Here is a 14,004-nt window from a genome sequence, read left to right as displayed (position 1 = left end):
GTGTAGCCTAATTTCTACTGAGAATGACACGCAGAAAACACAATTTCAATGCAGCATGTCATATGTTAATGTTTTCCCTAGAATCCCTCTAGCACGTTAAATGTTTGCAATGCGCCAAAATCAACACGTGTGCTGTGCATTTGGCGCCCGGTCAGAAATTGTTTTTGTACGCGTTTCTCAATAAGCTCCACCAGCAAATGTTTGTGTCAACCGCAATATTCCGTGAGAAGGTCTGAACGAAGGGGGCGTGGCTACAGCCTCTCTAAAGCACCGCTGTCCGCCACAGCAGTCAGCTGGGGAGAGGCAGGCGTGTGCGCGCGCGCGTGCCCACCAACAGGGAAGCGAAGCGCAAGCCGAGCAGGACCCCGTACACAAGCGCAGGCTACAAGTCGAGGAGAATTCGACCCACTACATCCATTTCGCCCCTATCATGACCGAGTCATCGGATTCAGATGGCAAGGAGGGCGCGAGGGGATTCGCCAGGCAGGGCGCGCTGAGGCAGAAGAACGTGCACGAAGTGAAGGACCACAAGTTCATCGCGCGCTTCTTCAAGCAGCCGACCTTCTGCAGCCACTGCACCGACTTCATCTGGTGAGTATGCTGGAGGACGCAGAGCTGGCGTTGTGTGTAGCGTTAAAGGGCTACGAAGGGCACAGGTGACTCACTTGATGCTCGTGACATGAAAAACAGCAAAGCGTTTGAACGCACTCAGACATCCGCAGTGCTGTCAACATTGAACAAAGACGCCGAGTGCAGACGGAAAACACAAGCGGGGTCTAGCGCAGTGCTGCACCTCTTCAAGACACGTTTATGTCAACGCGTGTTTATGCATTTGGTTCAACAACGGCACATTTATTTTTACTCTAATCCCCCTGTTGATAGCTAGGATCGGTGTTAAGTGTCTTTCGGGAGAAATTCCCGCGCTATGATTAAGCCATCACTATCATCATCCTAGAGATGGATTTGGCGATTTTGCGGAATATGGCGCGCGCCTGCGCGTCTTGCTCCTGTGCGCAGAGGAATGCGTCCAGATTGAATTTCTGTGCTGTAATCTCTCACACAGTCTCGTCTCTTTTGCAGGGGTTTCGGCAAACAAGGCTTCCAGTGTCAAGGTAAGACTCCCCCCTCCGTCTCCTGGAAAACGTGTGTGTACATTTTAAATGACTGCCACTGTTTATTCATTCATTTATTTATTCGTTTATTTATTTAACTTGCAATATTGTTTTTACCTTCTGAACGCAAGCAGTGCACGTGCCCTTTCAGTTCATTTGCGTGTGTTTGAGGAAGAAATACAGAGAAGCTTTATGTTTTTCTAGTGCAGGGTTGAAGAAATTTCCAGTGACAGTTGTTTTAGTCTGGGAGGGGGGACTGGAGCTTTTGTCGCAACACTCTCATGACTGTACAAATTTGCCACCAACTCTTCACAGTCTCATACTGTGCACTATCGTACAATCTGCTTGCAGCTCACTGACGGTTAGGTTGAGGTGTAAACCTTCTTGCTGCACACGCTTTCTGTATCTTTCCATACAAATTCATCAGAAATTGCTAAAATAATGTTTAAAATGAGGAATTTCTCAGCATTAAGTTGTTACAATCGTTTCTTTCTTCTGTTGAACATTAAAGAAGATATTTTAAAGAATGCTATAGAAACCAAGTTACCATTGGCTTTCATAGTAGGTAAAGCAAGTACTGTGTAAGTCAATGGTTACAGGTTTCCAGCATTTTTCTAAATATATTATTTTCTGTTCAACAGAAGAAAAAAACTCAAACAGGTTTGTGACAAGTGCAGGGTGAGTAAATCATGACAGAATGTTCAGTTTTGGGTGAACTATCCCTTTAATAACTCCTAGATTGCATATGTAGCCTACAGGCGCATGCATTAACGTTTTAGCCACTAAAACTATTGCACAGTTGTTTGCATTACACACAAGCACCGCCAGACAAAACCATGTTTAACTAAACTGAACTTTTGCCTCGATACTTGGTGTCAGCGAGTATTGCCCTTGGTGACAACTTCCCAGTGTGAACTATAGAGTGAACATTCTGATATGAAATACAATATCCAAGCACTGTTGCTTTGAATGTCAAAGTCTGAACTGCCATTATAATGTCATTTGGCAGCATTATCCTGAACACATCGCCTCCTACCCAGTTCATTAACGTGCTGTTAGAAACGCATCATCCACAAGTACTACATTACAATGCTACTTACTAACACCAAGCAAATGCATAGGAAACCGTAGTTATCACACACTGTAAAACAACGAATGTCACTTTCACTGACACTAAATATGACACAATCCTCAGCCAGACACCAGATATCTATCTGCTATCTACCAAAGTGAAACCAAATACGGACTATTATCAGATTGAATTCAGTTGATGAATGAATTTACTGTTGCTGACAAAATAATTAACAGCTTTGTATTGTCCCGTATTGACTATTTTAATGCTTTACTGGCTGGTGTTCCAAAACCAACTAGTTACAATTAGTATAAAGTTCAGCAGCTAGAATTCTGTCTAGGACCAGTGCAGGAGAGCACATGACCCCTATTTTAAAAAATCTGCACTGGCTTCCTGTGAGTTTTCGAATTAGTTTTAAAGGGCACCTGTGATGAAAAGCCAATTTATTAAGCTGTTTGGACAGCACTGTGTGTAGGTATAGTGTGTCCACAGTCATACTGGGTTGATATAAACACAATTAGTCTCCTTTTTTATTTCCTGACCTTAAAATAGGATCCAAATCCCTCCCATTTTGAGGTTAACCGCATTGTGATGTAGGAGTGCGGTTTCCCACCCACCGAATTTATTGACAGCCGCGTATTAATACTAACATCTATAATCATATCAACAAGACCGGATGTGCGCAAAGCAACTGGGATTAAAAGATCTGTTCGGCTCTCTGTGATCATCAATCATCATCAAATGTGATCAAGAATGAGTTTGACAAGTTTAAAACGTTTTTAAAACCGTGCATGTGTGTAATGAAGTACAGCAATTTTACCATCTTTACTTCATCACCACAGCCGTGTGTCAGTACAAGTATAAAAGAATAGGCTTCAATCCTAGTTTGTGAACGTTAAATCAGGTTTATTCTGTACATTAACATAACATATATCCATACAGCGGTGGATATTAACGTGTATCCTGTCATATTCCTGCCATGCAAAAACAAAGTTAAAAGTTAAAATGCAAAGTTCAAAGCGCGCACTGTGTGTGTGTGTGTGTGTGTGCGCGTGAACTTTGTAACAACATTGTGTGTGACTCATCGTTGCAACTCCACAACAAATACATCTGAAAATAATTGTGAAAGTTCTTACTGTAGTATTTCTCACAAACGTTGCGTCAGATCTGCTTTCTTGTCTGGAAGCTGTCTGTCACTGTGCTGTTTGTCTGACGCAACTGAGGTGGAAATTGAGGCACACTCTGACAGGCACACGGGGGAACGGTCGGTGGGGAGAACCAGCATTGAAGCCTAGACAACAAAAACAGCTACATAGAGTTAAGAGCAGAAAATCCAATGTTCTGAAAGACATAATGATCTGATGGGTGTTTTGAGCTGAAACTTTACATACACATTCTGGAGACACAAAAGACTTATCTTAAATCTTGAAAAAGGGGTAAAATAGGTGCCCTTTAAAATTCTCATGTATACATACAAGGCCTTGAATGGTCTACCACCAGAATATTTGCCTGAGCTTTTAATCCCATACACTCCTAGATGTGTGACTGATGCTGGTCTTATAACTGCTCACTCAAAGAGGCTAAAATCTACAGCTGGCACCTTAATTGTGGAACTCTTTACCCTCTGATATTCGCAATGCAGAATCCCTGAGCATTTTTAAATCATCTCTTAAAACAGACTTTTTAGGGTAGCTTTTATTTGACTTTTATATGATTTTTAGATCTATTACTATTATTATTTTATGTGTTTTTATTTATTTTTTATTATTACATTTTGTTCGCATTCATCCTTGTATCTTTTACCGCTGCACATTTTATGTCTGTAAAGTGCCTTGAGATACTACTTTTATAGCTGCTATATAAAAATAAAGTGTATTATTATTAAGTTACCCTGCCCCTTGCAAAGACCTGTCAAGAAAAAGGAGACTTGAATGTTGACTTGAGGGTTGGCATCCTTTACATTTCTCAAGTAAAACATTTGCAAATTTCCCAGTGCTGGTTGCGGCTGGAAGGGCATCCGCTGCGTAAAACATTGGATGGATAAGTTGGCGGTTCATTCCACTGTGGCGACCCCTGATGAACAAACCCAGCAGGCACAAGACGCCAATATGACGTCAGATTGACGTTGTACCCCAGTGTTGCATTTTGTTTGGAAATGAAAATCGGGTTGACGCTAAAACCCAACATCAGGTCGACGTCAGTGTCCAACATCGGACAGATGTTTCATTTTGGTCACTTTCCAACGCAACCTAAAATCAAACAAATACCAACGTCTACTGATGTTACAGCTTGACATTGTGTGGACATTACCAATGTGACGTCTATCAGACGTTGGATTTTGGTTGCCATCCCTGATGAATAAATATCAGTATTTGACATCAACATGACGTTGGTTTAAGATGTTGGCTTGATGGATTTTGGTCACTTTCCAACATGACCTAAAATCAACCAAACATCATCGTCATTTGATGTCAAAATAACGTTGTCATTAGACACTTGCAACCTAAATCTTACCTAATATTAACGTGTTATGACCTTGTGTGTCTGCTGGGAAGGGACTAAGCCAAAGGAGAATGAATGGATGAATGAATGGATGAATGAACATTTGCAAATTGTTGCAAATATAAAATTTTAAAACCTGCTTCTAATAAACAGATAAAGTTGAAAGCAAAATAATTACCCCTCATGTGAAATTTGTCTTCCTTTTCAAATATTTGTGATGTTTAACAGAGCAAGGAAATTGTCACAGTATCTCCTATAATATTTATTCTTCTGGAGAAAGTCTTATTTTTTGCTTGGAAAGGCTAAAAGACTAATAAAAAAATAAGGTCAATATTATTAGTCTCCTTTAGAAATAATATTTTACTTAATACATTTGACTTCAACTTTATTTCTTGAAGTGACCGTTACACACAACTAATGGACTCATACTGTCATCTGTGTATTTTAGCACAATGAGTTCTGTACAAATGGTCTGCTTGGCTTGTCTGTGGAAATAACGCCTCGTTCCCATGTTTCCTGCCTCCACATGGTCTCCAACAAATTCAGAATTTATGGACTTGATTAGCATATTTTATCACACTTTGAGAGGCTTCATTTCTGCATGGCTCTTTATCTTTGCAGTCTCTAATGTTGTATTTTTGTTTACTCTGGCTAAGTCGGATCTTAATATTCGGATAGTGTCATTGCCTTCATCAGAGCCTGCCTACATTATATCTTTAATCTGTTTTATGTCATCTCTTATCTACAGTATGCTGGCATTGCATCAGTTTTAAATGATAATATTGAAAAGCTGCATTCATTTAGGATTTTAAAAGTTTACTCGACAGAAAGATATATTTGCTCCGTTGATTTATTTTTTTGTGCTCTGTGAGGGCAAGCCAGGGCTGTTGCTGATGTGGCGATATGCTAACTAATAATGTTGATCATTTACTTTGTGGGCATGCACTCGGACAGACACACAGAAATGCAAGCATAAACGAAATAGACCACAAATGAATGCACAACATTATGTACAACGTTATGATAACATTATTTTACAGTTGTCATTCTAGGGTGAAGATGCTCTCAACATTGATGATTTACTTAACACATATAACCATAAATGCATATATATGGTTATGTGTGTTGGGTAAATTGTCACTTTTGTTTTATTCTGTAAACTACAGATGAGATTTTTTCAAAATATTCATTTTCAGCGTTTTCCTTCGCATAAAGAAGCTAAAGAATTGTACTGGGTTTTTAGACAGGTTTTTATTAATTTTACATAACACAGTACTCAGATTTTAATGTCAGACGACTTAAAGAAATCAGTATTTGGTGGAAATAACCTGATTGTTCAACCACAACAAGTAAAAACATTTGCTATTCTGACCAGTTGTCATTTTCTCAGGGGAAAAATGGACTCATTGACAATATTGTAATGTAAAAAACTGCAAGAAATGTTATAAGACCTTAATATAAATAAAAACTAACTTTAACATTTTACTCATACTTAACACACACCTAATAAATCTAGTAAATCCAGAGAAACTAAGCACGTTAAGTGGTATCGTAACCTTTTCCATAAATGTATGAGATATAGAGTATGAGAATATTGGGACAATTCAAACATTTTTGTCTCTATGCACCAAGTGGATTTGAAATAAAACGAACAAGATGTGCTTTAACTGCAGAATGCCAGCTTCAATTTAAGGGTACGCTGGACCTTCTGGACCTTTTATCTGCTCATTGTAATTGGGATAATGAGGAAATAACACACACCTGTCCATGGAACAGCTTAGAAGCCAATTGTCCAATTACTTTTGGACCCCTAACAAGTGGGAGGCACATATGCAACTGTTGTAATTCCTACAGCGTTCACCTGATTTGGATGTTAATACCATCAAATTAAAGCTGTCTGAGATAAAGACAGTCTGCAGGTAAATAACATATGTTCGTTTAATTTCAAATCCATTGTGTTGGTGTATAGAGCCAAAGATGATAGAATTTTGTCGATGTCCAAATATTTATGAACCTAACTGTACATTATTATCAGTATGAAATATAAGATATACTATTAAAATCAGCGGAAAATTAAATGTTTTACATAGGAAAATAGACAGAAGCAATTCTGTCATGTGTCCATTCATAATGCTCATAGTTTAAGATTTAATGCTTGTAGTTTATGGTTTAACAACTAAAATTAAATTTACATAAGTCTAGCATGAGTGTCACATCTTATCTCTTATTCATAATTATAATTATATTTACTTTCATGTGCACATTTTTGAAGAATAGGGGAAAAATAGGTGTAAGAGAGGAGCTCAGAGCTGTGTGTCCCTGACCTGCTTCAGGTAACAAAGGAATGCATCTGATACTGGCACAACAGCTATTTTTACCATGTCATTTTACTGGCAAATTCTTGCGGACCCAGACTGAAGTGAAGAGTGTGAGGTAGTGAGAGAAACAGTGCAAACAACAGACTGAAGTGAAAGTTCATGCAAGTGAAGCATGTTTAAAGATGAGCAAATCTTTTTTGATGGTTACAAAACGTACTTTGATGGTACAAACTTGAACGCCTACAGTACATGCAAATCTATTAACCCAAGCACAAGCAGGAAGGATTGTATTAAATTACAGGCCTTTAATAGATAGAAATGTGACAATGTTATATTTTTATGCATTCCAATTCAATTCAGTTAAAATCATATTTATGCTTAGGGTTTATTTACTTCCCCATAAGTAAATGTTTAATAGGTAAATATGGATGCTATGCTGAGACACTATGAAATCTGCTTTATTTCCCCCCCCAAAAAATACAGTTGAAGTCAGAATTATTAGCCCTCCTAAATTATTAGAATTTTTTCAACATTTCTGAACATAACAGTTTTAATAACTAATTGCTAATAACTGATTTCTTTTATCTTTGCCATGATGATAGTACATCATATTTTACTAAATATTTTTCAAGATACTAGTATTCAGCTTATAGTGAAATTTAAAGGCTTAACTAGGTTAATTAGGCAAATTAGGGTAATTAGGCAAGTCATTGTATAACGATGATGTGTCCAGTCTAATAATATTGACCTTAAAGTGTTTTTAAAAAAAAATTAATTCTGGCTGAAATAAAACAAAGAAGAATTTTATGGAGTCAATCTAGGGCCATTTATACTTGCAAAATAAAAGAATGTTTTGCAAACAAAAAATAAAGTATTGAGCAAAAATGAGTAAATAAATGCAAATCCCCAAAAATCGCAAAGTGAAAATTAATTTTTGAGAATTTTTAAAAAATTTTGCTAAAAAAATGAAGTTTTGAGAAATAAAAATAAAATTTGCAAACAAAAAAGAACTGCAAAAAAAAAAATCAAGCAGTGAAAAAAAAAAAAGCTAAAATATTTGCAATAAAAAAGCTACATATATTTGCAAAACATTTTTATAGCATTGCCCCATTTTCATTTGCTTTTTATGCAACAGTGAGTTTGCGATGCTGTTTTCACTTTGCACTTCACGTTTCTGCGCGTTTCACTTTGTGGCCCTGATTTGACAAAGGGGCGGAGTCAAGGGAACTTGAGCAATTACAGCCCCTTCAAATCAAGGCCAAAAAAGTGAAACACAAAGTGAAAACAGCATCGCGAACTCATGGTTGACTAAAAAGCTAATCCAAAAGAGCATTGCAATATATCGTTTTTGTTTTTTTATTGCAAATATTTTATTTTATTTATTTATTTATTTATTTATTTATTTATTTATAATTTTTTTTGCACTGTGTGTTTTTTATTTGCAGTTTTTTGTTTGTAAATTTCATTTTTGTTTCTCAAAACTTAATTTTACATTTGCAGTTCTTTATTTTTGTTTGCAAAGCTTTCTTTTATTTTGCAAGTATATATGGCCTTAGATTGACTCTATAGTCTTTCTCCAAAAAGTTACAGGAAATACTCTGAACGATTCCTTGCTTTGTTAAACATCTGTTATCTAACAATATTAGATTAAGAAAAAAATAAATAAAAATCGCAGGAGGGTGAAACATTTTGACGTCAACTGCATCTTTTTATCTTTATCTCATTCTTGCTCTAAACTGACCCTATGGATTTTGTTAAAATCCTTAATGCATGTCCTTGCAATCACTACTAATAAAAGAATTGGCTGTGTAGACAAACTGCAAAACAAATGATATAAACACACACATTGACTACAGAATCTCTTAAATCCCACAGCTTCATGCACCTTAATTAGAGTCAAGCTCTTTATTAATTATATCTTTTTGTTCAATTATTGCCCTCTAGCCATTACAAATGTGTGATTACAGAAGCTCCATGCAGTCAGTGGATGACTGGGTTCTGTAAAAGACTGCCATCAGTTCCTCTGGCTCTTTAAAACTCTCCAAGTGTCAATACAGTTACTATCGTAAACATCGTGCCCAGTTTCCCATTAGTGGGGAAGTGGCGAACATTTATTTATCTTAGAGTAAACTAAACACTACTGTTTACTTCACAGTCATTGTTGCTTGAGTGGCAATTATTTTACATCTGACAAACTTCATTAGACACTCGAGTAAACAATGCAAACTCAAGAAGGGATGTGAGGCATAGCTAGAAACCAGAACAACATAAGTTACAGCTTACTGACTGGATCCGTATTTTAAATATAAAACATAAACAAACACCTTTGCAACCCATTTACACAACACAACAACAATATGTTTTACTCAAACACAAAACTATAAATATGAATGCTCTCTTAATTTATTTTCCACGTGTAGAGCTCAGGAATTATCAGTGGAAGCAGAATGTACCTGAGCTCAATTTAGAGCTTCACGGCAAAGACTGTGAATACTTATGTACATGTGATTTTTCAGGTTTTTTAATAATGTGTGTAGAATTTTGAGGAAATAAATTAATTTAATCCATTTTGGGATAAGGCTGTAACATAAACAAATGTGGGAAAAAGTGACGCTCTATGAATACTCTCCGGATGCACTGTAACTATTGTGCATTAAGCACCTCATTTTAGACTAGTTTTAAGTTGATTTTTCACAATATTTAGATTTTTTTTAAACCCTTAAATTCCAGATTTTCAAATAGTTGTGCATTAATAAAATATTGTCCTATTCTAACACAGTACACGTCAATTAATAGATTAGATTAGATTCAACTTTATCATTACATAATTAAATAATGTATTTATTCAGCATTTATATGAAGTAAAAATCTTAATTTAAAGAAATTGACTGGTTTTGAGGTCCCACGTCACAGTTTAGTTTGTTTTTGGATAATGTTGGATTGCCACTTGATGCTCAGTGCGAAATATGAGTTATATAGAAAATCCAATGCCCAAATGATCGACTTGTACTGCACCCCTAGTAGATTTGAAAAAACGAAGCTGTTATGTAATTATTGAATATATTATTCCCAACAAACTTTCCTAGAGCACAGTGATCCTGTTTGAATCACTGAAGCTGTCACTGTCCATTTTATACAGTCTCCAGCAACTGTTTGAGTTCACTGAGTTATGGGCTCCTGCAGATTCTCCCATTATAATCAATGAAGCTGTCTGTACTGCAGTAAATCTCTTTATTTACCCTACATCTACTCTTTGCTGTTTTTTTGTCACCATTCCAAAATAATCATCCTTTTTGCTCTGGCATTAAAGCTTCTGAGTGTCAGGTAATGTTTCTTTAGCCCTTGTTTTCATGCACCGCTGAAACCTCTTTTATTGATTAATTGTGCCAATCTACCCACGTTTAATGTGATCTAGGGATATCATCCAGCCTATTCATTTTCAGATCTTACTCATTTGTCTTTTGTCAGAATGACAGATGACAAATAAAGAAGGATGTACACTATAAAAGAATCCTGGTTGCTTTCAGTTTTAAAGCTGAATCAAATTAACCTTTTGAGTTAATTGAACTTATATTATGTTAAACTGACTTAAAACAATTGCATAACGTAAAAAATAGGTTAAAACATTATTAAATGAACTATAAACATATGTTGTTAGGACTAATTGATCAAATAATTTTTTACAGTATAGGAAACATTAGTCTTTTAAACTGTGACTGTTAATTTATCTCTCTGATAAACCTCTTATAAACAAGGATATGGTTAAATGTTTACATTAGATTTATTTAGAAAATGCTATATAATAAACATATATGTGAAACATATATGCATATTGAAATGCTTTAGCAACCTAAAATTGTGATTGTGACATTTGGTCATTTCCTTTAGTCTGAGCAAAAGATCTGCAAAGTCACTCAAAGGTGTGTTGTTGTTGATATCAGTAAGCACTGTCTCTGAACTCCCTCAAATGCTTTGATTGCAATCCAAAGCTTTCTTGAGGGAACAAACATGTCACAATAATAATTCCCAGTCCCACCCAAGGGGACACAAGGCCTGGTTGAATTGTGTTAGTAGGGTGTTGTCTTCAACAGACACAGTTTCGCTGATATACTGTTACCCAGCTGTTTACGTTCACATACAATACAGACATTATGCAAGCTTGGGTTTTTTAAGTGCTTTTAATATTTGATGCTAAACTAGTTTGATAGCAAACACTAAGAAAACCTTCTCAGCAGGCATACAGCATCATCAAGAAGTTGATGTTAGGTTAGATTTAGGCCATGATGTCGGGTGACCAAAATTCAATGTCTAGTCAGCGTCTAAGGATAATGTTATTTTGACGTCCAATAATGTTGATATTTGGTTAATTTTAGGTTGTGTTGGAAAGTGACCAAAATCCAACATCATATTGATGTCTCATACTGACATTTATTCATCAGGTATGGAAACCAAAATCCAACATCTGATAGACATCATAGTGGTAACATCCACACAATGTCAAGCTGTACAATAATTAGACGTTGATGTTCGGTTTATTTTAGTCGAGCCAATATCTTAAACCAACATCATGTTGACGTCAAATACTGACATTTTTTCATCAGGTATGGCAACCAAAATCCAACATCTGATAGACGTCACAGTGGTAATTTACACACAACGTTAAGCTTAACATCATTAGACGTTGATATTTGGTACATTTTAGGTTGAACATTGGACATTGACATCAGCCTGATGTTGGGTTCTGATGTCAACCTGATTTTCATTTCCAAACAAAATGCAACGTCCCCACGACGTTATCATGTTGACATCCTGTGCCTGCTGGGTTAAATGGAAAGTCTTTAAAACATATGCAGACAAATAGTTTATTGTTGTTGTAGAAGTAACAAAAGGTTGAAGTTGTAAAGGCTTCGCCCTCTTCTGGAAAAGGGGAGAGGAAGCAGCAGCTCATTTGCATTTAAAGAAAGAAAGACTGTTGTTTTTGCTTTCAGCTAAAAAAGCTAATTTACAACTTTGTATAATTAAGGTTATTTTAAGTATTTTGGGTGTAACGATGGCTCAGTGGTTAGCACTGTCACCTCACAGCAAGAAGGTCACTGGTTTGAGTCCCGGCTGGGCTAGTTGCCATTTCTCTGAGGAGTTTGCATGTTCTCCTTGTGTTAATGTCCAAAGACATGCGCTATAGGTGAATTGAAAAAACTATATATAACTGTATGAGTGTGTGTGTTAATGTGAGAGTGTATGGGTGTTTCCTAGTACTGGGTTGCAACTGAAAGGACATCAACTGCTTAAAACTTATGCTGAAATAGTTGTCAGTTCATTCCGCTGTGGTGACCCCTCATAAATAAGGGACTAAGCTGAAGAAAAATGAATGAATATTTTGAGCTGAAACTGCATAGACGCATTCGGGGGCTACCTGAGTCTTGTAGTACATAATGTGATTTAAAAATCATAATGCAAGTTTTTATTTCAGGAAACTCAGGAGCAGTTGTAATTCATTGTTAAGATTGGTTAAATACTGTGCGTGATGCAAATTGTAGGCCAGGCTTTTCTATCACTGCTTTGCCGTATTGTAGTGTATAAGAATCTGAGATGCACTGAAGGTTGAACCTCTGCAGGAACCTCTGCTGTGCAGGATCTGACTTGTTTAGGTATCCGCAAGTAAACATGTCAAATAAATCAAGTATGAATAGTGTCTTATGATAACACAAATGCGTGGGTGTGAGCTGGCTAAGCGGTGCCACTTACGTTGGCTACTGTCAACAACAAAGTTTGAGTATTTGCCAAAATTATACAGCACAATATCTGTAATGAACTAAATTGGCCATAGTGTATGTGTGTGTGCGCGTATGAATGTGGGTTGCCGTTGGAAGGGAATCCGCTGCATAAAACATATGCCAGAATAGTTGTCGGTTCAATCCGCTGTGGCGACCCCTAATAAATAAGGGGCGAAGGATAGGAATGAATGAATATCTGTAATATGATAACAAACTGTAAATATGATTTCTGTAAAAGGTTAGGGGGAAACTTGGTATGACTGGTTTTGTGGTAGTGTTGGGTTGCCACATAATGCTCATTGTGAAATATGAGTTCAATATGAAGAAATCCAATGTCTATTAGTAGATTTGAAAAACTAACCAGTTATGTTAAGGTTAAGATTAGGGAGAATCAATTAATTATTGGGAATCCTTAAGCATTGTTCTTTTTTTTTTTAAATGAATGTATGAAGAATGGACTGCAGGGTGGCGCAGTGGACAGCATGTTTGCCTCACAGAAAGAAGGTCGCTGGTTCGAGCCTCGGCTGGGTCAGTTGGCATATCTGTGTGGGGTTTGCATGTTCTCCCCGTGTTCGCTTGGGTTTCCTCCGGGTGCTCCGGTTTCCCCCACAAGTCCAAAGACATGTGGTATAGGTGAATTGGGTAGGCTAAATTGTCCGTAGTGTATGTGTGTGAATGAGTGTGTATAGATGTTTCCCAGTGATGGGTTGCAGCTGGAAGGGCATCCGCTGCGTAAAACATATGCTGGATAAGTTGGAGGTTCATTCCGCTTTGGTGACCCCAGAATAATAAAGGGACTAAGCCGAAAAGAAAATGAATGTATAAAGATTTAATTTTAATACATATTTTTAAGAGACTTTCTGTTACAGACATTTATAAACAACAAAATTAAGAAATACTGTTCTTTTGAACCTTCGTTTTAACAATAAACTCTGAAAATGTCATGTTTTCCACAAAAAAATGAGTAGCAAATCAGCATATTCAAAAGATTTCTTGTGGTATGTCTTACCACCTTACACTACTACTGAACTCTTGAATTGATTCTGATTGGCCGATGAGCATTCTGAGGTGTACAGATCAATACACAGCTACAGTAGCTCTAGGTCTTTGCTGTTTCATATCATCACTACATTGAACAATAAAAAAAGTCAATTAATCTGCTTATGCTAGGGTTGCCATATCTACATGTTGTTCACATGTTTATTTCAAGACATCTGTCAGCTTTT

The 14,004-nt window shown here is 36.7% G+C and overlaps 1 protein-coding gene across 4 annotated transcripts in view; it reads left to right on the top strand.

Annotated features, from left to right (window-relative positions):
- Positions 1 to 233: 233 nt before the first annotated feature.
- prkcba (protein kinase C, beta a) overlaps positions 234 to 14,004 on the top strand; it is a 68,201-nt gene continuing 54,430 nt past the window's right edge. For 3 of the 4 annotated variants that reach the window (XM_056462621.1, XM_056462635.1, XM_056462613.1), the window contains exons 1-2: positions 234 to 591; positions 1,081 to 1,112. In XM_056462621.1, the coding sequence (XP_056318596.1) occupies positions 431 to 591; positions 1,081 to 1,112 (193 nt within the window). In that variant the 5' untranslated portion in view covers positions 234 to 430. The remainder of the gene's footprint in view (positions 592 to 1,080; positions 1,113 to 14,004) is intronic. The other variant, XM_056462628.1, reaches the window with a different exon arrangement.

Source organism: Danio aesculapii, chromosome 1, assembly GCF_903798145.1.
Source record: "Danio aesculapii chromosome 1, fDanAes4.1, whole genome shotgun sequence".
NCBI classification, from domain to species: domain Eukaryota; kingdom Metazoa; phylum Chordata; class Actinopteri; order Cypriniformes; family Danionidae; genus Danio; species Danio aesculapii.
The sequence above is the reverse complement of the archived record's forward strand: the minus strand, read 5'-3'. Positions and strand labels throughout refer to the sequence as shown.